This window comes from Heterodontus francisci, chromosome 9 (genome assembly GCF_036365525.1).
Source record: "Heterodontus francisci isolate sHetFra1 chromosome 9, sHetFra1.hap1, whole genome shotgun sequence".
Classification (NCBI taxonomy): Eukaryota; Metazoa; Chordata; class Chondrichthyes; order Heterodontiformes; family Heterodontidae; genus Heterodontus; species Heterodontus francisci.
The window spans coordinates 106,743,873-106,769,184 of NC_090379.1; the positions used below are offsets into that span (position 1 = coordinate 106,743,873).

The 25,312-nt window shown below is 44.3% G+C and overlaps 1 protein-coding gene and 1 pseudogene across 3 annotated transcripts in view; one reads left to right on the plus strand and one right to left on the minus strand.

The window, feature by feature from the left end:
- rad51b (RAD51 paralog B) overlaps positions 1-25,312 on the minus strand; it is a 694,153-nt gene that overhangs the window by 178,617 nt on the left and 490,224 nt on the right. For all 3 annotated transcript variants that reach the window (XM_068039630.1, XM_068039632.1, XM_068039633.1), the window contains one exon: positions 789-867. In XM_068039630.1, the coding sequence (XP_067895731.1) occupies positions 789-867 (79 nt within the window). The remainder of the gene's footprint in view (positions 1-788; positions 868-25,312) is intronic.
- Positions 4,407-4,789, plus strand: LOC137373510 (histone H2B-like; annotated as a pseudogene).

A 25,312-nucleotide genomic window follows, 5' to 3' on the forward strand; every position in this document is an offset into this window, starting at 1 on the left:
AAGTCCCATCCACACCTCCTGCTATAGAGCTGACTATACCAGACTTCAACTAGTCAGGAAAAAAGATACTTAAACCTTCTGTAATAGGCCCAAAACCTGGTACATTATATGAACACAAGCGCACAAGGAGCCCTTTTCCATCCATCCAGACTAATATAACCCAACATTATAATAAACATAATCAACTAAAATAGTTGAATGATCCATGGAACAGTGACCAGTATTTGCTGCAACATACAAACTAATGTAACTACAATTACAAAAAGCTCCCAACAGCTTGCAAGTCCACTAGTATAACTATAGTAACATAATATCTACGTACAGTACACAGCGTATATTACCTCTTTACTCCTGATAACCTGCCCCTGTACAATACAGAATAAGGAGTATATTACCCCTTTTATTCCTGATAATGATGTCCTTGTACAGTACAGAATAAGTATATTATCCTTTCACCACTGTTAATGATGCCACTTGTACAGTATAGCATAAGGAGTATATTACCCCTTTACTCCTGATAACCTGCCCCTGTAGAATAGAGAATAAGGAGTATATTACTTCTTGACTCCTGATAATCTGCCCATTGTACAGTACAGAATTAAGAGTATATTACACCTTTACTCTCGTTAATGATGCCTCTTGTACAGTACAGAATAAGGAATATATTACCCCTTTACTTCTGACAATGCTGCCCAGACATTTTACAATTGATTATGAAAGCATGGTTTCCAATTTCAAATTTCAAGTCGTTCTGGTTCAAGGGTTTTAAATTGTTAAAAAGTTCCTACCTTGCAGAACAAGACCTGCATCCTGGATGGTGAAAATAAACACAGCAAATGGAGCAAGTGGAGACTTTGCAATGATCATCTGCAACAAAACAGCGTAGAAGAGGTGCTGAGTTAGAGCTAACAGAATGAAGAGTATTCAGAAACACAAATCTGTAGGAAGTGCGTTTGCAATGGCTGCCGCTTGCATCACCTCTGCCTGCTTCCAAGCTGTATCAAAAATTACCAATCCACACTGTTCTGCAGCCCTGAGTAAATACAATATTGTAGACTGTCATCTATTTGCTGCAGAGAGTGGGTGAGTAAATTACTTTAGTGCACGTGCTTTTCACTGTGAGAGCTGTCCATGCTGTGGATCTTTCATGCCTTGACACAAACTGTCAAAGCACTCCCTACAGAATGCTTCAGAAGTTGGGGCCTGGACAGCTGAAGACATGGCAGCCAATGTACAGTACAGCACAGGTTAGAATGAAGCTCCTTCTACATTGCCCCATTATATACATCCCAGGCCAAGGATGGCAACAGATTAGAGATGAAATAAAACTGCCTCTCCCAGTCCAGCTAAAGCCTGGGCTTACAGCAAAGTAAATCTTGCGCCATTATGCACCTTAACCCAATCTCAGAAGAGCATCTCCTACTTTCAGATTGTGACATTTTCAATTCTCACATCAGCCATCTATTTGGTCTCAGTAAATTTACTAAACTGTGCACTGTGTTGTCCTTGAATCCAGCCAGAGCATCACTCCATCATTGACAGCCGTGCCTGCAGCTGCCTAGGTTCCAAATTCTGGAATTCCCACCCTAAACCTTTCTGCATCGCTCCCAATCTCCTCCTATATTTTGCTCCTTAAAACCTACTTCTTTGCCCAAGCTTTTGGTCACCTGTTCCAACATTTCCTACATTACAATAGTGACTACACTTCAAAAGTCCTTCATCGGCAGCAAACGCTTTGCGGCATTCTGAGGCACTATACAAATGCAAAACTTTCTTTTCTTTTTAATATCTCCTCCTTTGGTTGAGTGAAAATTCTTGTCTGATCAGGCTCTTGTGAAGCATCTTGAACATTTTACTAAGTTAAAGGTACTATATAAATGCAAGCTGTTGACAAGTATGGATAACATTTGATTACATGCATCAACAATACCAACCAGCAAAGTTCCAGCTTTGATTCCAGGTTCATGCTTGTGGCACAAATGTGGCAAAACAGATTTTGTTGCCCGTTACATTTTTTTTAAATTTATATTTCTGCCATGCTAGATTCAGCATATAAAGGGTTAACTGCTAAGTTGGCACACAATATTCTTTTCTTGACTATAAGCCAGCAGCACTGATCTGGTCTGATATACAAAGGTGACCTGAAGTATTAGTTATAATTATACTAGTTATAGTTACACTAGTTAGACAGTCATTATGTACACTTGGCTTGACAGTTCTTTGGGCCAAGTCCACATCTCCAAGATACTGGGAGTCAGTGCTGTTAATTTGGCAGAACATAAGAAAAGGGCATCTGCATCTTGAAAGTCAAAGAGTTAGGATCGAGAAGATTATCTTAGAGGTCTTTGAGTTTTAGACAGATGTTTAGAGAGACAAAAAGTTTTGCTTTGCCATTAACCTGAGCAGAGGAAAACATATCGTCCTGCGAAAACTGTATACTGTCAGCTTACATATTTTATTTAAATTAAACAGTTATTGGTCTTAAGTCAGTTTCTCATCTCAGTCCATTATTTATTCAGTCCACATTCTGTAAAGAGAGAATTCAGGTAGTGCATGCAACCCTTAATACCCTTGCCTGACAAGAATCTATCAACCTCATTTTGAAATTTTCAATTGACCCACAGGGGGTAATTTTATGCTGGCGGCAGGGTCTCAATGTCGGGGGAAACTGATGCCAGGATCCCCATTACCTCTTTTCTGGAAGGCCCACCGAATTTAGTGCCAATCAGGTACTTAAGTGGACAGCAGCAGTCCTTCCATAGGATTCAGGACCCCGTCGCCATAAGTCCTGTCCTTGGAGAGCTCCCACCAATCAGAGGCCAGTAGCTGCAGTGCCACCGTAGAGGCAGTGGCAGCTGCAGGAGAAGACCATCCTGGAGATCGAGGATCATCACTGGACCCAGGCCTCAGGTAGGATCTCGCAGCGTGGAGGGTCGGAGGGGAGGAGGATCGGTAGTAAGGGCAGGGGGGTGGGCCTCAGCGGGTCCCCTCTTCCCGATGACGGGTCCCTCATTCAGCCACCAAGTAAGTGCCTTTGAACGAGGAACACACCCCCCTGCCCCCGGAACCAGGAAGCAGTCCACACAGTTTTTTGTGCCGTGCTTCCTGTGTGGTGACAGGGCTGCCCGCCGCACGGGTAATTTAGGCTGCGGCAGGAAGAGGCCGTAACTGGGGTTAATTACCCAGTTAAGGGCCTCAATTGGCAGCAGGGCAGGAAGGCTGATCACAGGCTTTCCCGCCCTGGACTAAATTTCGGTGGAGGCGGAATGGTGGCGGGAACCACCATTCCCACCCCCCCCCCCTCCTCCTCCCGCCCCCAGCCCATCACCAACCCACCTGATTTTATGCTCTCCCTGCCTTCAAACCCACCGCGGTGGAGAGCATAAAATTCCCCCTCACAGCCTCAGCAGCTTTTTGGGGAAAGAGGGTGCTAGATTTCCACTACACTTTGTGTGAAGAATTGCTTCCTGACATCACCCCCGAATGGCCGAGCTCTAATTTTAAGGTTATGCCCCCTTGTTCTGGACTCCCCCACCAGAGGAAACAGTTTCTCTCTGTCTACCCTATCAACAGCTTTAATCATCTTAAACACCTCAATTAGATCACCCCTTAATCTTCAATACTCAAGGAACACAAGCCTAGATCTCATCCAAATAGTCATTGTTCATGTGTAAGCATCAACAGTGCATGTCGACAAGGTATTTGGACAGCAACACAACCAACCCCTACCAAACAGTGTGGGTTAGCAGACTATTGAACTAGGAGTGGGCATCATGGAGCCTAACCCACACACATGATAGTGACTAAGAGTGAGCACTTTGGCTGTGAACCAGGGGCGCTGACAGATCAGCAAACCTTTGGGTAGCACACTGGCTTTGCCAACTGAGCCATGGTGGGACGGGCCACCCACCAGCTTCTTAATATTGGACTGTGATTCCGAATTCTAATCTCAGTGTAGAGTAAATGTGGCTAAGAACTCTCCGCTGCACTGGAAGGCATTGACAGTTCTTTCTTGTTTTGTTCTTTTGCTCTCTCTCTTGCTCTAAGTAAGTTGTTGAGTGCCGAGTGTTGCCCATCTGTCAGTGAGCCACATTTCCAGACCTTTTTATTGTTGTTTGGGCAGAGGGGTGGGGAGGTCATGGCGACATCCAGTTCCCACATATACAACAGAGGAGGGATTAGCTGCTTGACTTGCTGTGCTTAAAATACACACATCTCTGCAGGTACAAAGCCATTTATACTTTAGATGGAAAAATAAAAAGCCATGGAAAGTCTGTTTCCTTTGGGATTTAATAGCTCCCATCGCATTAATAAGGTCAAGTCAGATTGTCACAAGCTAGAGCTGCACCCTCATTAACGGACAAGCACAGCAGTTAAGTACTAAACAGTGGAGGTATTCTGTGATCATGATCATGGTTGATGACAAGAAAGCACGACTTCCCAAGGAGGGCACCAAGAAAGCCATGAAGAAGCCACCAACAAAGGGCGGCAAGAAGCGGAAAAGATCCAGGAGAGAAAGTTACGCCATCTACATCTACGAAGTGGTGAAGCAGGTTCACCCGACACCGACATCTCGTCCAAGGCCATGAGCATCACGAGTTTGCTTGCGAATTATAGTTTCAAACGCACTGCGGGTAAGGCTTCCCGCCTGGCCTATTACAACAAGCGCAGCACCATCAGACCCCGGGAGATCCAGACCGCCGGGCGCCTGCTGCTGCCCGGGGAGCTGGCCAAACACGCTGTGTCAGAAGACACAAAGACGGTGACCAAGTACACTAGCTCCAAGTAAAACTCCAGTGGAGAGATATCCTGACTCTACTCTTAGTCCTCTGTTGTTCCAGTGAGCTTTCCCTTTCAGCGACCATCCCTTTTCTCCTAAAGGTGTTGGCTCTTGCTGGTTCTACTCCACAAAACTCTGATATTCAAAGTGCCAATTCGTCAGGTGTGAGTTTAGACAATGATCAGCACATTATTGAACTGCAGAAGGTGTCAAAGACCTATCCTCAACAGACAAATCTATATTATACAGACTCTCCCCAGTACACCACCTCCCAAATTTGCAATGTCCATCACCTAACAGGGCAGCAGATGCATGGGAACACCATTACCTACAAGTTCCCTTCCCAAGTCAGAAGCCATTCTGAGTTGGAAATATATCGTCCAGTATATGCTGAGCTGTACAGACCCAGAAGGTCCCAGGTTTGATCCCTGACTGTGCTGAGCTAGCTGACGTCAATATAGATGGCAGCACTTGCGATGCCACAAAGTGACCTTCCTTCATTGTTGCTGGTTCAAAATCCTGGAATTCCCTACCTGAGAGAGTAACTTCATCACGGCGGTTCAAGGCGGCAGCTCACCACCACCTTCTCGAGCAACCAGGACTGGCAATAAATGCTGGCCAAGCCAGTGAAGGCCACATCCTGTGAATAATCTCAGGATGGTTAATAATTGCTAACCTTGCTGGTGACATGCACATCACATCAATACATTTTTAAAAAGTAGCAGTCACTGGATAGGTGTTGGGAGTAGGTTTACTGGCTCTATTTTTCTCCTCTCTAGCCCAAGCCTTGGGGGTCACTTTGTGGCATCGCAAGTGCTTCCATCCATACTGAAGTTAGCTAGCTCAGCACAGTCAGGACTGAACCTGCAACCTCTGGGTCTGTACAGCTCAGCATACACTGGGCGATATACTGAACCCATGGATCATCAGTGGAGCTGCCATACATTACATATTGAGCTTGCAGTGGTGGTTTATTCCATTATTAAAACACCTGAACGATCCTGTGTTACTTGCTTTGCATGTGGGATCCACACCGGTGCCAAGTCTTCACTCTGGCCATCCTTTACTTGTTTGTGATTTGTGTTTGTTTTAAATTAGCCATTCCATGGCCACAGAGAAACAAGAAATGAAATGAAAAATGTTATCCTCTCATACAAACCAGGATGATCTCTGCTCCAAGGCTGACTTATCTGACCTTAGTTGGGCTACTACAATTGACCTCAATAGCCCTAGGTTCCTGAGCACTATCCAGTGACCTTGATGGCAAACGTGTGGATGTTGGGCAAGTAAAGAGTTGGGCCCAATTGTGGTCCTCTTTCTACAGTTGGATAGCCTGTCAGCGTTCATCATCGGAACGTGAGGGATGATCACTTGATCGATGCTCTGGGGTATGGGAGGGGGTGGGGAAATCCACGTTCTTAGAGGCTGTCCAGTCTGCTCTTCTTTGAACAGTGCCATGGAATCTTTTATGCCCACCTTGTTAATTGTATACTAATTGGGTGTTTAATTGTATTCAGGTGGTGGATATTAACTGGGGATTCATATATATAGCAGCTGGCTGAAACTGTGGTTGTTGGGGTTGGAGGTGCATGATATGTAATGTGTGTCTCTGTAAATAAAAGCTTGTAAGTGTACAAAGACTAGACTCCAGTTCTATCCTTCCCCACTGGCTATCTGAGCTGTAACACACCGGAGAGGGCAGATGGGGCCTCGGTTTAACATTTCATCTGAAAGACATTGAAAGCAAGAAAAAAGTTGGAAGGAATGTGTACACAGTGTGTAAGCAGAAGAGTGATATGGCGAATCTAAATTCAGGATGCCAAACTCATAGCATATAATGACATCTGAGAGGGCAGACACAGTCTCGATTTAACAGTTCATTCAAAAGATGATAACTCCAATAGTGCAGCACACCCTTGGTACTGCATTGGAAAGCCAGCCTGGATTATGTAAAAATTGTTGAATGAAAATAATGGTCTAAAAAGCTCTTCCTTGAGATCATTTTGCACTAACATCTATTTCACAGATAGCGATACGTGCACAGGCCTCTGGAAGAATTTGGAAGAGCACAATGTGCAGTTCGTATTAGTGTGCAACTATTGATCAATATTTGGTATGAGTGACAAAGTGCAGAGCTTCATACACAGCCACAAGTCTGCTTGGAGATGTTATGTTTGGATCGGAATCTGTATGTTGTTGGAATGAACCAGCTGTGGTACACAGGAATGCTGCATTGAGATGAAGAATGCCGTTATCAGAACTTTCATTTCTGGAATGCTGCAGTGTTATCTGAGTAACCAGCCAGCAATGCAGCGAATAATCTGGGCCACAGTCTTGTTGGGATTCCTACTGTTCTTAAGTGAAAGAAAGAGAGAAAGACTTGCACTTATATAGTGCCTTTCATGACATCAAGACATTCCAAAGCACTTTACGGGCAAAGAAGTGTTTTTAAGTGTAGTCACTGTTGTAAAGTAAGAAACGCAGCAGCAAATTTGCACACAGCAAGCCCCCAAACGGCTCCATGAGCACTGATAAATCCCCAATTATTACCCACCACCTGAATACAATTAAACACCCAATTGGTATACAATAATTTACATCAATGGCCTGGATTGCGCAACTCATTGTAAACTGCAAATTCACAGATAGTATTAAATAGCAGGTGGGAGAGGGGAGAGAAGAATGGGGACCTCACTCAGACGAGAATCTACAGCATGAGCCAGATAACTTCTGTAATTGGCCACATGGCATTCAATGCGAATTGGCATAAGATACTGCATAAGGGAAGCGTAAAATGGAAGACGTACTTTATGAAGAAGCTAAGGGTGAAATTCAAAATCTAGGGGTGACTTACTGAATGCAGGACTGTTCGTATGCCTGTTCACAAACAACAAAGGAAATGACATACTGGATGGATGATAGAACATTTCAGTAATATCACGACTGAAAAATAGTTTGGGATTAATTTCACCAAACCTATGAAGTATTACATAGCATTTGCAGCATAGAAACAAGCCATTTGATATGACTGGTCCATGCTGGAGTTTATGCTCCACATAAGCCTCATCACAACCACTTCATCTAACCACATCAAGATATCCTTCTATTCCTTTCTACCACTTGTTTACCTAATTTCCCCTTAAATTCATCTAGGCTAGTCACCTCAACTACTCTTTCCGGTACCAAGATCCACATTCTAACCACTCTCTGGGTAATGAAGTTTCTCCTGAAATCCCTATTGGATTTATTAGTGACTATCTTATATTTATAGTCCCTTAGTTCTGGTCTCCTTCACAAGTGGAAACACATTTTCTACGTTTAATACGCCATCAAACTTTTCTAATCTTGAACCCCTCTGTCAGGTCACAACCTCAGACTTCTCTTTTCTGGAGAAAAGAGCCCCAGCCTGTTCAATCTTTCTTGCTAGGTATAATCTCTCAGTTCTGTTATTATCTCAAATTATTTTGCATCTTCTGCAGTGTCTCTATATCCTTTTTGGAATATGGAGACCAGAACTGTGCACAGCCCTTCTCAAGGGCAATTAGGGATGGGCAATAAATGCTGGTCTTGTGAGCGATGCCCACATACCATGAACAAATAAAAAATAACTCCGAAGGTAGTCTAACCAAGGTTCAATACAAGTTTAACATAACTTCTTTGCTTTTCAATTCTATCCCTCTAGAAATGCCTTGTTTGCTTTTTTATGGCCTTATTAACCTGTATCACTACTTTTAGTGATATGAGTATCTGTACTTCTTTTTCCAAAGATATATTTTATTCATAAAATTTGTAAAAGAGCATTGCATAACAGTTCAAATTTGACATCACATAAAATGCAATACAGATCAGTTGCTTTCAATACAGTACATGAGGTGCCTCACTACACTTGCCATTACAGGTTATAATTACAACATACATTTACATTTCATGTCAAACATTCTTAGCCCAAGAGGGTTTTACATGGTTTCCAGTCTGTCAGTATACCTGGCAGGAGGGCCTTAGTCAGTAGCCTTTCCCCATTCAGCCTTGCAGCAGCTGCCCCAAGCTGTAGTGCGTCCTTCACCACACAGTCCTGCACCTTGGAATGTGCCAGTCTGCAACACTCAGTTGTTGGCAGGTCTCTGCAGTGGAAGACCAGCAAGTTTCGGGCAGACCAAAGAAAGTCTTTCACCGAGTTGATGGTCCTCCAGCAGCGGTTGTTTATCTCAGTGTGTGACCTTGGGAACAGCCCTTAGAGTACTGAATCCTACGTTTTGGAGCTGCTCGGGACAAAAAACACTGCATCTCTTTCCCACACTCCATAAGGAGTTGGGTGACAGTCTCTTTCCCACCGCCACTGCCTCGACGGCAGCGTGTGGAGGCGCTGAGACTCCGGGCGTGCAGGAAGGATGTGATGGGAGGGCCCTTCTCACCACAAGTCAAGTTACGTTTTGGTACTTGTTTGAACATTCTAGCGATGAGCTATTCTGCCAAATGAGTTTGACAGTTTGCTCGGTAAACCATCCGATAGGATCCACCATCTCCTTTTCCCGCAGGGCCCCGAGGACATTACGTGCAAACCACTGCCCGATAGACTTGTGTTCAATGGAGTTTTCCTGCACAAACCTTTCCACGAGGGACAGGTGGTACGGCATGGTCCAACTGAACGGCATGTTCCACAGTAAAATAGCCAGACCCATCCTTCACAACACTGGGGACAGGTAGAACCTCAGCAAGTAGTGATATTTGGTGTTTGCATACGAGGGTCTACGCAGAATTTGATGCAGCTGCGCACAAAAAGGTGGCCATTAGGATCTGGATAATGTTAGGCACATTTTCTCTCTCTTTATCTAGAAGGGTAGGCGGCGGCGTAGTGGTATTATCACTGGACTAGTAACCCAGAGACCCAGGGTATTTCTCTGGGGACATGGGTTCAAATCCTACCACAGCAGAAGGTGGAATTTGAATTCAATTAATAAATCTGGAATCTAATGATGGCCATGAAACCATTGTCGATTGTTGTAAAAACCCATCTGGTTCACTAATGTCCTTTAGGGAAGGAAATCTGCTGTCCTCATCTGGTCTGGCCGACATGTGACTCCAGACCCACAGCAATGTGGTTAACTCTTACATGCCCTCTGAAATGGCCTAGCAAGCCACTAAGTTGTACTTAACCGCTACAAAGTCAATAAAAAGGAATGAAATCGGATGGACCACCCGGCATCGACCTAGGCACCGGAAACGACAATGGAAAACCCAGCCCTGTCGACCCTGCAAAGTCCTCCTTACTAACATCTGGGGGCTTGTGCCGAAGTTGGGAGAGCTGTCCCACAGACTAGTCAAGCAACAGCCTGACATAGTCATACTCATGGAATCATACCTTACAGACACTGCCATCACCATCCCCGGGTATATCCTGTCCCACCGGCAGGACAAACCCACCAGAGGTGGTGGCACAGTGGTATACAGTAGGGAGGGAGTTGCCCTGGGAGTCTTCAATATCGACTCCGGACCCCATGAGGTCTCATGGCATCAGGTCAAACATGGGCAAGGTAACCTCCTACTGATTACCACCTACCGCCCTCCCTCAGCTGATGAGTCAGTACTCCTCAATGTTGAACACCACTTGGAGGAAGCACTGAGGGTGGCAAGGGCACAAAATGTACTCTGGATGGGGGAATTCAATGTCCATCACCAAAAGTGGCTTGGTAGCACCACTACTGACCGAGCTGGCCGAGTCCGAAAGGACATAGCTGCTAGATTGGGCCTGCGGCAGGTGGTGGGGGAACTAACATGAGGGAAAAACATACTTGACCTCGTCCTTACCAATCTGCCTGCGGCAGATGCTTCTGTCCATGACAGTATAGGTAGGAGTGACCACTGCACAGTCCATGTGGAGACGAAGGCCCGCCTTCACATTGAGGATACTGTCCATCGTGTTGTGTGGCACTATCACTGTGCTAAATGGGATAGATTTCGAACAGATCTAGCAATGCAAAACTGGGCATCCATGAGGCGCTGTGGGCCATCAGCAGCAGCAGAATTGTACTCAACCACAATCTGTAACCTCATGGCTCGGCATATCTCCCACTCTACCATTACCATCAAGCCAGGAGACCAACCCTGGTTCAATGAAGAGTGAAGGAGGGCATGCCAGGAGCAGCACCAGACATACCACAAAATGAGTGTCAACCTGGTGAAGCTACAACCCAGGACCACTTGCATGCCAAACTGCGTAAGCAGCATGCGATAGACAGAGCTAAGCGATCCCATAACCAACGGATCAGATCTAAGCTCTGCAGTCCTGCCACATCCAGCCGTGAATGGTGGTGGACAATTAAACAACTAACTGGAGGAGGTGGCTCCACAAATATCCCCATCCTCAATGATGGGGGAGCCCAGCACATCAGTGCGAAAGATAAGGCTGAAGCATTTGCAACAATCTTCAGCCAGAAGTGCCAAGTTGATGATCCATCTCGGCCTCCTCCTGAAGTCCCCAGCATCACAGATGCCAGACTTCAGCCAATTCGATTCACTCCGCGTGATATCAAGAAACGACTGAAGGCACTGGATACTGCAAAAGCTATGGGCCCTGACAATATTCCGGCAATAGTACTGAAGACCTGTGCTCCAGAACTTGCCGCGCCCCTAGCCAAGCAGGTCCAGTACAGCTACAACACTGGCATCTACCCTGCAATGTGGAAAATTGCCCAGGTATGTCCTGTACACAAAAAGCAGGACAAGTCCAACCCGGCCAATTACCGCCCCATCAGCCTACTCTCAACCATCAGTAAAGTGATGGAAGGTGTCATCAACAGTGCCATCAAGCGGCACTTGCTTAGCAATAACCTGCTCAGTGACGCTCAGTTTGGGTTCCACCAGGGCCACTCAGCTCCTGACCTCATTACAGCCTTGGTTCAAACATGGACAAAAGAGCTGAACTCAAGAGGTGAGGTGAGAGTGACTGCCCTCGACATCAAGGCAGCATTTGACCGAGTATGGCATCAAGGAGCCCTAGCAAAACTGATGTCAATGGGAATCAGGGGGAAAACCCTCCGCTGGTTGGAGTCATACCTAGCGCAAAGGAAGATGGTTGTGGTTGTTGGAGGTCAATCTTCTGAGCTCTAGGACATCACTGCAGGAGTTCCTCAGGCTAGTGTCCTAGGCCCAGCCATCTTCAGCTGCTTCATCAATGACCTTCCTTCAATCACAAGGTCAGAAGTGGAGACGTTCGCTGATGATTGCACAATGTTCAGCACCATTCGTGACTACTCAGATACTGAAGCAGTCCGTGTAGAAATGCAGCAAAACCTGGACACTATCCAGGCTTGGGCTGATAAGTGGCAAGTAACATTCGCGCCACACAAGTGCCAGGCAATGACCATCTCCAACAAGAGAGAATCTAGCCATCTCCCCTTGACATTCAACGGCATTACCATCGCTGAATCCCCCACTATCAACATCCTAGCGGCTACCATTGACCAGAAACTGAACTGGAGTAGCCATATAAATACCGTGGCTACAAGAGCAGGTCAGAGGCTAGAAATCCTGAGGCGAGTAACTCACCTCCTGAGTCCCCAAAGCCTATCCACCATCTACAAGGCACAAGTCAGGAGTGTGATGGAATACTGTCCACTTGCCTGGATGGGTGCAGCTCCAACAACACTCAAGAAGCTCGACACCATCCAGGACAAAGCAGCCTGCTTGATTGGCACCCCATCTACAAACATTCACTCCCTCCACCACCGACGCACAGTGGCAGCAGTGTGTTCCATCCACAAGATGCACTGCAGCAATGCACCAAGGCTCCTTAGACAGCACCTTCCAAACCCGTGACCTCTACCAACTAGAAGGACAAGGGCAGCAAATACATGGGAATGCTACCACCTGCAAGTTCCCCTCCAAGTCACACACCATCCTGACTTGCTGTTCCTTCACTGTCGCTGGGTCAAAATCCTGGAACTCCCTTCCTAACAGCACTGTGGGTATACCTACCCCAAATGGACTGCAGCGGTTCAAGAAGGCAGCTCACCACCACCTTCTCAAGGGCAATTAGGGATGGGCAATAAATGCTGGCCTGGCCAGTGACGCCTACATCCCATGAATGAATTAAAAAAAAACGTTTGAACATCGTGCTCCCACGGACATGGTCCATCTTCAATCTCCAGATAATGCGGAAGATGGCTTGGGTGACCGTCACAGCAAAGCAGCTGGGTATGGGCCAGACCTGCACCACGTAGAACATCACCGAGAGCACCTCACACCTGTTGACCAGGTTCTTACCTCAATGGAGAGGGAGCATCATTACCACATGCCCAGTTTCTTTTTCACCATGGTAACTTACACCTTCCAGTTTTTGGTACATGCCCAACCCCTCCAAACCATATCCCCAGCACCTTCAGGTCGTCTGATCTGACACTGAAGGGGACAAAGGATTGGTTGGCCCAGTTCCTAAAGAACATGGCCTTGTTTACTTTGTCTCCCAAGGTCAGTTTGAATCGGTTGCAGATGCTCATCAAGATACGCACCGATAGCGGATTTGAGCAGAAGACGGCGATGACATCCATGTACAGGGAGGTTTTGACCTGAATGCCTCCACTGCCTGGGATAGTCACCCCTCTTATGCCTGCATCCTTCCTAATGGACGCAGCAAAAGGTTCAATACAGCACACAAACAAGACAGCGGAGAGAGCCCTGCCTGACTCCAGATTTGATCAGAAAGCTTTCCCATTCCCACCCATTGATTTTAACTGTGCTACTGATATTTGTGTAGAGCAGCTGGATCCAATTGCGGATTCCCTCCCCAAACCCCATCATGGAGAGCACGTCCATCATGTAATTGTGCGATATTCTGTCAAAGTCCTTTTCCTGGTCCAAGCTGAGGCAGGTATCCACTCCCCTGTCCCACTCATAGGCGATCGTATCCCCAACTAGCGCGAGGTTATGAGATTTTCCTGCCGGGTTCAGTGCAGGTCTAATCAGAGTGGATCACCAACTCCAGAGCAGACTTTACCTGATTGGTGATAAGCTTGGGGGTAGCCCACGTTAAGCAGTGAAATGGGACGCTAATTTCTGATTTCCTCCCTCTCCCCCTACTGCTTGTCGATGAGGCTGGTGATGTCTTTCCTCATGGATTCTGGCAAGCTGCTGGCCAGAAACATATTCTTGTACAATTCCAGCAGGTCTGGGCCAATCCAGTCCTAAAGAGTCAAATACAACTCAACCAGTAAACTGTCACTTCCAAGGGTTTTACTCATCTCTAAGGACCTGACAGCCTTTGTCAGCGTGTCCAGAGTTAGCAGTTTATTCAGACCCTCCTATGTACTATCGCCTACTATATCTGTGATAGAGGACGGGAAGGATTGTGAGGTCATGCTGTCTGTGAGTTTCATATTGTACAGCCCAGCCGAAAAAGATTTGCTGATCCTTAGCATGTCAGGCTATTGATTTTTTTTCTTCTCTGATTGGGGCAGTATGCCTTTAAAACTCTGTTTAAAAACAGTGTGCCTTTAATAACTAAGAGGCACAATCTGCCACAGCTGCAACTGTTACCTAGGCAATAGCAGCAGAGTAAGGCGGTCACATGGTATAATGTTTCAATTTAACTGTATGTAAAAAACAGCCAAAACCAGTTTTTTGAGAGACACCAGCAAAACACGCTTGCCTTGAAAGAAGAGAATTTTCTCAGCAGAAATTCTACAATGAGCCACAGGCCTTGTTAATTGCCTAAGGAGGAAAAAATCCCTTTTGAAAAGAACATTGATATTGCTGAAGATGGCAAGATTCCTTTTTTCTTTACTTCCAATCTAAGGAGTCTTTGCTTCAAGATTGAATCTCTCTTGACTGATTGTGTTTTCTGGAATTCGCAGTAAAGCTTCGACTGAAATATACCAATTTTAAAATCCAAATATAGACTTGTCGTTATACCCTGTGTTGAAAGAACTGTTTGACGCCTGCTGCAGCCAAAGTTGAGATGTGCCTATCAAGAAAACTGTTTCATCAAATCCGCGTGCAGATTTTGAGTGACATCTGATTATTTTTACACTTGGATACCTCATCCATCAGGAACGTAAACCACAGACTTATAACCCAGTTATTTATTTATTCTTAAGAAACAGCCAATTTTGAAAACATAATTTTGAAAAGAAAGTTAACTGTTGATTTTTGAATGTATGTGTTTAAATGGGGAGTTAGGTTAAAATAAGAAGCTATAAGGTCTTTAGACATAGGATTATCTTAATAGTGTTTAAGATTTAGTTTTAATAAATAGTTAAATTTGTTGTTGTCTAAAGATACCTGGCTTGGTCTGTTTTATTCTGGGAGTTACTAGAGTGTTTAATTTTGGCTATTTTCCAGTTGGGTGGGAAAACTTTACTAATATGCTGCGAACTGTGGAGTGACGGGACTGAACTGACAGTGCATTGCTCCCGCCTTGGTCGTAACATATTAATTGGGTGTCTCGTCCGTGATCAGATTAATTGGGGCCTCGCGTTTGTAATCGTGTTAATTGCTTGTCTCTGGGATAACATCTCAATTGGTGTCTTATGTCTGGCATCATATTAATTGCTCTCGGTTCTGGGATCATATTAATTGGGGCGTTCGATCGTTGGGATCCAAATCTAACGCCAATTATGTGAATTATAAGAGGAGTAATAATTTGGAAAAAAATAAAAGGAACCAGGTTTCTTGTGTAATAAGGTACAATCTATACCATCAGAATAGCATTAGCAGTTGCTGCAGAGTTTCTGGGAAAGGAGAATGTGTCCCTCAGTGACTTGACAACTTTAACTAAGAATAAACTAAAGGAATTAGCAGCAAAATTGGGGTTAGAATTTAAATCAGGTGCCAAAAATGCGGTGATAATTGACCTAATAGCCCAACATCTAAAATTATAAGAACAGGAACAGGAAGGTAGTAAGTCAAAGAGTGCTGCCGTTGAATTGGCTAAGATTCAGTTAGAAATGATGAAACTTGAACAAGAAGAAGAAATAGCAATAAGAAAACTTGAGGCTGAAAAAGAATTAAGAAAACTTGAAAAAGAGGAATGGGAGAAAGAGAGAGAATTTAGGTTAAGAGAGATGGAACTAAGACAAAAGGGTGGTCTTGACTCCAGGGAAAATCCGTGTCAGGAAGAATCTGAATTCAGCCCAGGACCCAGCGAAAAGCTGTTTAAATTTATACAAGCTCTTCCTAGGTTTGAGGCAAGGGACTTCGAGGCATTTTTCATACCTTTTGAAAAAATAGCCAAACAGATGAAATGGCCGAAAGAAAGCTTGACACTGCTGATGCAAAGCAGGTTGATAGGCAGAGCTCATGAAGTTTATGCCATGCTTCCTGAAGCGGCTTCTGCAGATTATGAGATGGCAAAAAAGGCTATTCTTGCTGCGTATGAGTTAGTCCCTTAGCTTACCGTCAGAAGTTTTGGAACTTATGGAGATTGGCTGGGCAGATGTATGTAGAATTTGAGATGGTGAAGCAAATTAATTTTGACCGTTGGATACGGGCATTAAAGATGGAAACAACATATGAGAACCTTCGAGAATTGATTCTCTTGGAAGAGATTAAAAATTCAATTCCTTCAGTCGTGTAGATAACCTGAAAGTTTGCAAGGCTAGGCAGGCAGTGGAAATTGGTGATGATTTTGAGCTTGTGACTAAGCCAAAACCTATTGTCTGTCACCCCTATAAACCTGAGAAGGATAGAAAGTGGGAGAGTGAAAGGAAGGCAAGTTGCCAGGGACTAGAAAGAACAGCTGAGCATGCCACAGGATCACCTTCTCAGGCCAGAAAGGAAGGTGCTGAGGGTAGAAGTAAGGTTCGCAAGCCTAAGTGTTATCATTACCACAAAACAGGTTATCTTCGTTCAGAATGCTGGAAATGGCAAGGTAAACCCATAGGATTTGTTGGGGTACGCAAAGCTAATGCAGAGGAAAAAACTCTGACTGAGAGTAGTATAGCAGACCAGGTTATAGCTTTAGCGGCAGTTGTAAAACGAGATACAAAAACTAAAGTGAGTGTAGAGATTAAGAATAAGATACCCGAAAGTCATGATGAATTTTTGTCAAAGGGGAAAGTAACTCCATATCCTTCAAGTGAGGCAAGAAAACCTATCATTATTGTCATGCAGGCTGCTACCTGCCAAGCATGAGGCATATTAATTTCACCACGTGGACGTTAAATTTCAAACTGTTGTTGAAGTGAAGAAAGGACTTGTTTTTAAAAAAGAAATTGCCAGATCTTGGCTGGAAAGACATTTGCATATTAACAGACAGTGTTTAGAAGGACAAAGCAGCCATTCCCTGACACATGCATCCCACAATGGACCCTTGGCTGGAAATACATTTGCATATTAGCAGACAGTACTTGGAAAGGACAAAGGAACATTCCCTGACACATTCAACCCACAATGGACTTTTGATCACCAGACGTTGAAGGTGAGGGAGCTCGCATTCCAGGTTGACTGCTAAGATAGCCGAATATACAACGATCAGGGTCAAACCAGCTGGTCACAAGACTAACCTGCTGGGCAACCTGAGTTTTTTGAATTTGAACAAACAGTTTGGGCAGAAAGCAGAATGTTTCTAGACTGAGAAGATCTCTCCTGGCTGGCTCGCCAAAGCCCCTCCTGTCTGCCTGCTCCCATCTCTTTCCCACGGAACTCTAAATCCACTGAAGACACATGAACCCCAAGAGAGAGAAGTCTCCTACAGCGAATGAGGTTTAAGAAAAATACTGTTCCCCAACGAAAAGCAAGATCTACCTACAATCAAGGACACGACAGTGAACTCGAAGAACCGTAACACAAAAAACCTCCTCAGATATTGCCTCAAACTTTTCCACTTTATTTCTTCTGTTTTCTTTCTGTCTTTATTTGCACGTGTGTATTGCGTATACATGCTAGCATGGAGCACGTCGTTTATCCAGAGGCGTTAACCGAATTAGAGTTTAAGTTTAATAAATTTCAACTTTTCTTCTTTAAACCTAAGAAAGCCTGTTTGTTCTGGTTTCTTTGCCTTATAATTGGAAAACGGTTAACAAGGATTCACCAAGGGGGAGATAAAAACACTGTGTCTAAAAATAAATCCCTGTTCCAGTAAGACCAGGTGAAGGCTGTAAGGGAACCCTAGACCTCTTTCTCACCTGGTCGTAACAATTATACTCAGGGATACAGGAGCAACCCAAAAGCTCTTTATTTTATTTTTTTTATTTAGAGATACAGCCCTGAAACAGGCCCTTCGGCCCACCAAGTCTGTACCGACCATCAACCACCCATTTATACTAATCCTACAGTAATCCCATATTCCTACCACATCCCCACCTGTCCCTATATTTCCCTGCCACCTACCTATACTAGGGGCAATTTATAATGGCCAATTTACCTATCAACCTGCAAGTCTTTTGGTGGTGGGAGGAAACCGGAGTACCCGGCGAAAACCCACGCAGACACAGGGAGAACTTGCAAACTCCGCACAGGCAGTACCCAGAATTGAAAGATATACCATTTCCACCAGAGAGCACCATGAACGCTAAGGTTTTAGTTATTGGAATTGGCGGGGAATATATACTCGTACCTTTATATAAAGTACGCCTAGAGAATGACTTAATATCGGGGATGGTAACTGTTGGAATTGTCCACGGTTTTCCAGTTGAGGGAATTGATCTACTCCTAGGAAAAGATTTGGCCAGAATATCAGTTTCTCCTACAATTGCAGAGGAACCGAGTGAAGGTAGAGAAACTGAACAATTACAGGAAAAAGTTCCAGGAATACCTTCTGCATGTGTGGTCACCCGAGCAATGGCTAAACAGGATCCATCGTCGGAGATTAAAGTGACACCACAAACAGATAGCCAAGTATCTGAAAACTTATTTGGAGATTTAGATAATCCACGTGAGATGTTTAACAGATCTTCTATAATTGCAGCACAGAAAGATGATCTAGACCCAGAGATACACAGAATCTGAGGCGAAAGGAGTTCCAGAAGGCTATTATATGGAAAATGGAGTTTTGAGGAGGGAATGGAGTCCGCCTCATAGACCTGCGGACGAAGACTAGACAGTTGTTAAACAGATAGTGGTGCCACCTAAATATCGCCAGGGATTACTAAGGTTAGCACAAGACATTCCTTTTGCAGGACATAGGGGAATTCGGAAGACCAAATCACATATAAGCCAACCTTATCACTGGCCAGGCCTTACAAAAGACGTAAAGCAGTTTTGTAGGGCTCAGGAACACCTAAAAGCAACCCAAGCCAATATGGAAAAATAGGCAGACAAGAATGCAAAAAGCCGCAATTTCCAACCAGGGGATGAAGTATTGGTGTTACCATTACAAAGGGAACTGTTAAAAGCACGATTCAGTGGCCCATGTAGAGTGATGAAAAGAGTGGGTAAGGTAGAATACTTGATTGACACCCCTGATTGCCGGAAGAAGAACCGGTTGTGTCGCATCAATATGTTAAAGCAATATTATCGCAGGGAAGAGGATAAGCCAGTACAGGGATGTCAGGTAATTGGGACTGTTGAGAAGGAAAAGAATAATGAGTATGAGGCAGAAGGAGCCCTAGACAGTTCTCAGATTGAACCTCCAACTATCAGGTTAGCGAATACAGAATGGCTAGGAAAATTGGACAACATACTTTTGCACTTAGAGGCAATACAACGTGAAGATCTAACCAGGTTTTTCAAAATACTTAAAAGAGTCTGTAGGGATAAGCCAGGATGTGCAACCTTAGCCACACATGATGTGGATATAGGAGGAATTGTTCCTTTAAAACAACATCCTTACCGCTTAAATCTGGACAAATAGGCCCAAGTAGAAGCAGAAATTCAATACATGCTGGAAAACAACTTGATCGAACCTAGTTAAAGCAGCTGGAGTTCACCAATAGTTCTAGTACCTAAGCCTGAGCGGTCAACGCGATTTTGTATAGACTACAGAAAAGTCAATGCAGTAATGAAGGCAAACTCCTACCCAATTCCGCGTTTAGAAGACTGTATCGACAGAGTGAGAAGTGCTACGTTTCTTACCAAGATTGACTTGTTAAAGGGATACTGGCAAGTCCTTTGAATCCTCGAGCCAAAGAGATATCAGCTTTTGTAACACCTGACTATCTTTACCAGTGCCGGGTGATGCCATTCGGGCTAAAATATGCCCCAGCCACTTTTCAAAGATTAATGAATCAGGTGGTAGTCAGTGTTTCCAATTGTAAAGTATATCTCGATGATGTACTAATATACAGTAACACTTGGCAAGAACGCTTAAACCAGCTAAAAATTCTGTTTAAAAAGTTGCAAGCAGTGGACTTCGTAATAAATCTAGAAAAAACAAACTCGGAAAAGCAAGAGTAACTTACTTCAGACACAGGACAGGTATTGCTAAAAATGGCAAAGGGGCAAGCGTTAGTGGAGTTCCCTATCCCTAAATCGAAATGGGAAATAATTAGGTTTTTAGGGATGTGCGGTTTTTACAGGAAATTTGTACAGAATTTTAGTACTGTGGCTGCTCCATTTTCCGATTTGCTACAAAAAAAGAAAAACAAAGTAGTATGGTCAGATAAATGCCAGGCAACGTTTGAAAAGCTAAAGGCAATCTTAACTAATGAACCAGTGTTGGCTGCTTCAAATTTTGTTCAACCATTTAAAATAGCTATCAATGCTAGCAACCTGGGGGTTTGTGCAGTCCAACTGCAGGATGACGAATCGGGCATAATGAAGCCAGTAGGGTACTTTTCAAGAAAACTAAATTACCACCAAAAACAGTATTCCACTGTGAAAAAAGAAATATTAGGACTTTTGCTGGCTCTCAAACATTTCAAAGTATATGTCCGGGAAGGCTATAAAGAAACATTAATATATACCGACCATAACCAATTAACATTTTTCGAAAAATTTAAAAACTGAAATGCTAGAATATTTAGATAGAGTTTGTTACAGCCTTATCATATGAAAATTGCACATATTTTAGGGGAAAACAATGTTATCGCCGACGCTTTGTCACGAACTTAAGCATGTTAAGTTATATGGATGGCGATGGTACAAAGAAAATGCTGTAAGTTAGTAGAGTGGATGGGTGCATGAATGTGAAAAAATGTTTGAATGTTTTCTTTCCAGTTTCTATTTTTTGCATTGTAATGAAACGCATTTTAAGAATGGCGTTTCATTTCGCCGAGGGCGGAGGTGTCATGGAATTGGTTTTTTAATTCTCTGATTGGGGCAGTATGCCTTTAAAACTGTTTAAAAATAGTATGCCTTTAAAAACTAAGAGGCACGGTCTGCCACAGCTGCAACTGTTACCTAGGCAATAGCAGCAGAGTGAGGAGATCACATGGTATAATGTTCAATTTAACTGGGTGTAAAAACCAGCTAAAACCAGTTTTCTGAGACACACCAGCAAAGCATGCTTGCCTTGAAAGAAGAGAATTCTCCCAGCAGAAATTCGACAATGAGTCACAGGCCTGGTTAATTGCCTAAGGAGGAAAAAGTCCCTTTTGAAGAGAACATTCGTATTATTGGAGGTAGCAAAATTCCCTTTTTCTTTACTTCCAATCTAAGGAGATTGAATCTCTCTTGACTTATTGTGTTTTCAAGAATTCGCAGTAAAGCTTCAACTGAAACCTCCCAATTTTAAAATTCAAACATAGACTTGTCGTTATACCCCGTGTTGAAAGAACTGCTGGACGCCTGCTGCAGCCAAAGTTCTTTGAATGCCGAACAAGAAAAGACTGTTTTATCAAATCCGCGTGGAGATTTCGAGTTTTTATTTTTACACTTGGATACCTCATGCATGAGAAACATAACCCACAAAGACTTATAACCCAGTTATTTATTTATTCTTAAGATAGGGGCGGCACAGTGGCGCAGTGGTTAGCACCGTAGCCTCACAGCTCCAGCGACCCGGGTTCAATTCTGGGTACTGCCTGTGTGGAGTTTGCAAGTTCTCCCTGTGTCTGCGTGGGTTTCCTCCGGGTGCTCCGGTTTCCTCCCACATGCCAAAGACTTGCAGGTTGATAGGTAAATTGGCCATTATAAATTGCCCCTCGTATAGGTAGGTGGTAGGGAAATATAGGGACAGGTGGGGATGTGGTAGGAATATGGAATTAGTGCAGGATTAGTATAAAATGGGTGGTTGATAGTCGGCACAGACTCGGTGGGCTGAAGGGCCTGTTTCAGTGCTGTATCTCTAAACAAACAGCTAATTTTTAAAACATCACTTTTTTTTTTAAACGGTTAACCGTTGATTTTTGAATGTATTTGTGTGAATGGTTAATAAGTTATAAGGGGTTATAAGTTGTAGACATAGGGTTATCTTAATAGTGTTTAAGGTTTAGTTCTAATAAATGAGAACAAAAGAAATAGGAACAGGAGTAGGCTATTCAGCCCCACAAGCCTGCCCCACCATTCAATAAGATCATGGCTGATTTGTCCCAGGCCTCAACTCCTCTCTCGGGCCTGCTCCACAAAACCCCTGACTCCCCGAGATTTCAAAAATCTATCCACCTCCTCCTTAAATATATCTGGTGACCCAACCTCCACAACTCTCTGAGGTACGGGATTGGCAGCTAAATGTTCCGGGATTTCGAAGCTTCAGGCGGGATAGAGGGGGATGTAAAAGGGGTGGGGGAGTTGCATTACTGGTTAAGGAGAATATCACAGCTGTACTGCGGGAGGACACCTCGGAGGGGTCATGCAGCGAGGCAATATGGGTGGAGCTCAGGAATAGGAAGGGTGTAGTCACGATGTTGGGGGTTTACGACAGGCCTCCCAACAGCCAGCGGGAGGTAGAGGAGCAGATATGTACACAGATTTTGGAAAGATGTAAAAGTAACAGGGTTGTAGTGGTGGGTCATTTTAACTTCCCCTAAATTGACTGGGACTCACTTAGTGCTAGGAGCTTGGATGGGGCAGAATTTGTGAGGAGCATCCAGGAGGGCTTCTTGAAACAATATGGAGATAGTCCAACTAGGGATGGGGTTGAACAGGACCTGGTATTGGGGAATGAGCCCGACCAGGTGGTCGAAGTTTCAGTGGGGGAGCATTTCGGGAACAGTGACCATAATTCCATAAGTTTTAAGGTACTTGTGGATAAGAATAAGAGTAGTCCTCGGGTGAAGGTGCTAAATTGGGGGAAGGCTAATTATAACAATATTAGGCAGGAACTGAAGAATTTAGATTGGGGGCGGCTGTTTGAGGGTAAATCAACATCTGACATGTGGGAGTCTTTCAAACGTCAGTTGATTAGAATCCAGGACCAGCATGTTCCTGTGAGGAAGAAGGATAAGTTTGGCAAGTTTCGGGAACCTTGGATAACGCGGGATAATGTGAGCCTAGTCAAAAAGAAACAGGAAGCATTCATAAGGGCTGGGAACAGATGAAGCCCTTGAGGAATATAAAGAAAGTAGGAAGGAACTTAAGCAAGGAGTCAAGAGGGCTAAAAGGGGTCATGAAAAGTCATTGGCAAACAGGATTAAGGAGAATCCCAAGGCTTTTTATACGTATATAAAGAGCAAGAGGGTAACCAGGGGAAGGATTGGCCCACTCAAGGACAGAGGAGGGTATCTATGCGTGGAGCCAGAGGAAACGGGCGAGGTATTCACCAAAGAGAAGGACTTGGTGGATGATGAGTCCAGGGAAGGGAGTGTAGATAGTCTGGGTCATGTCGTTATCAAAAGGGAGGTGGTGTTCGGCGTCTTGCAAAGCATTAAGGTAGATAAGTCCTCAGGGCCTGATGGGATCTACCCTAGAATACTGAGGGAGGCAAGGGAAGAAATTGCTGGGGCCTTGACAGAAATCTTTGTATCCTCATTGGCTACAGGTGAGGTCCTAGAGGACTGGAGAATTGCCAATGTTGTTCCTTTGTTTAAGAAGGGTAGCAAGGATAATCCAGGAGATTATAAGCCGGTGAGCCTTACGCCAGTGGTAGGGAAATTATTAGAGAGGATTCTTCGGGACAGGATTTACTCCCATTTGGAAACAAATGAACTTATTAGCGAGAGGCATCATGGTTTTGTGAAGGGGAGGTCGTGTCTCACTAACTTGATTGAGTTTTTTGAGGAAGTGACAAAGATGATTGACGAAGGAAGGGCAGTGGATGTTGTCTATATGGACTTCAGTAAAGCCTTTGACAAGGTCCCCCATGGCAGACTGGTACAAAAGGTGAAGTCACATGGGATCAGAGGTGAGCTGGCAAGATGGATACAGAACTGGCTCTGTCATCGAAGACAGAGGGTAGCAGTGGAAGGGCGCTTTTATGAATGGAGGGCTGTGACTAGTGGTGTTTTGCAGGGATCAGTGCTGGGACCTTTGCTGTTTGTAGTATATATAAATGATTTGGAGGAAAATGTAGCTGGTCTGATTAGTAAGTTTGCAATGACACAAAGGTTGGTGGAGTTGCGGATAGTGATGAGGATTGTCAGAGGATACAGCAGGATATAGATCAATTGGAGACTTGGGCAGAGAAATGGGAGAAGGAGTTTAATCCGGCGAAATGTGAGGTAATGCATTTTGGAAGATCTAATACAGGTGGGAAGTATACAGTAAATGGCAGAACCCTTCGGAGTATTGACAGGCAGAGAGATCTGGGCGTACAGGTCCACAGGTCACTGAAAGTGGCAACGTAGGTGGATAAGGTAGTCAAGAAGGCATATGGCATGCTTGCCTTCATCGGTCAGGGCATAGAGTATAAAAATTGGCAAGTCATGCTGCAGCTGTACAGAACTGTAATTAGGCCACACTTAGAATATTGCGTGCAATTCTGGTCGCCACACTACCAGAAGGACGTGGAGGCTTTGGAGAGGGTACAGAAGAGGTTTACCAGAATGTTGCCTGGTCTGGAGGGCATTAGCTATGAGGAGAGGTTGGATAAACTCGGATTGTTTTCACTGGAACGATGGAGGTGGAGGGGCGACATGATAGAGGTTTACAAAGTTATGAGTGGCATGGAAAGAATGGATAGTCAGAAGCTTTTTCCCAGGGTGGAAGAGTCAGTTACTAGGGGACATAGGTTTCAGGTGCGAGGGGCAAAGTTTAGAGGGAATGTGCGAGGCAAGTTCTTTACACAGAGGGTGGTGAGTGCCTGGAACTTGCTGCCGGGGAGGTGGTGGAAGCAGGTACGTTAGCGACGTTTAAGAGGCATCTTGATAAATACATGAATAGGATGGGAATAGAGGGATACGGTCCCCGGAAGTGCAGAAGGTTTTAGTTTAGACAGGCATCAAGATTGGCGCAGGCTTGGAGGGTTGAATGGCCTGTTTCTGTGCTGTACTGTTCTTTGTACAGAATTCCAAAGAATAACCACCCTCTGAGAGAAGAAATTCCCTCGCATCTCAGTTTTAAATGTGTTCCCCCTTATTCTGTAACTATGTTCCCTAGTTGAGATTTCCCCACCAGTGGAAACATATTTTCAACATCTACCCTGTCAAACCCCCTTAGAATATTACATGTTTCAATAAGATCACTTAGCATTCATCTAAACTCCAATTCGTAAAGGCCTAACCTGTTTAGACGTTCTTGTTAAGACAACCCCTTCATCCCAGGAATCAGCCTAGTGAACCTTTT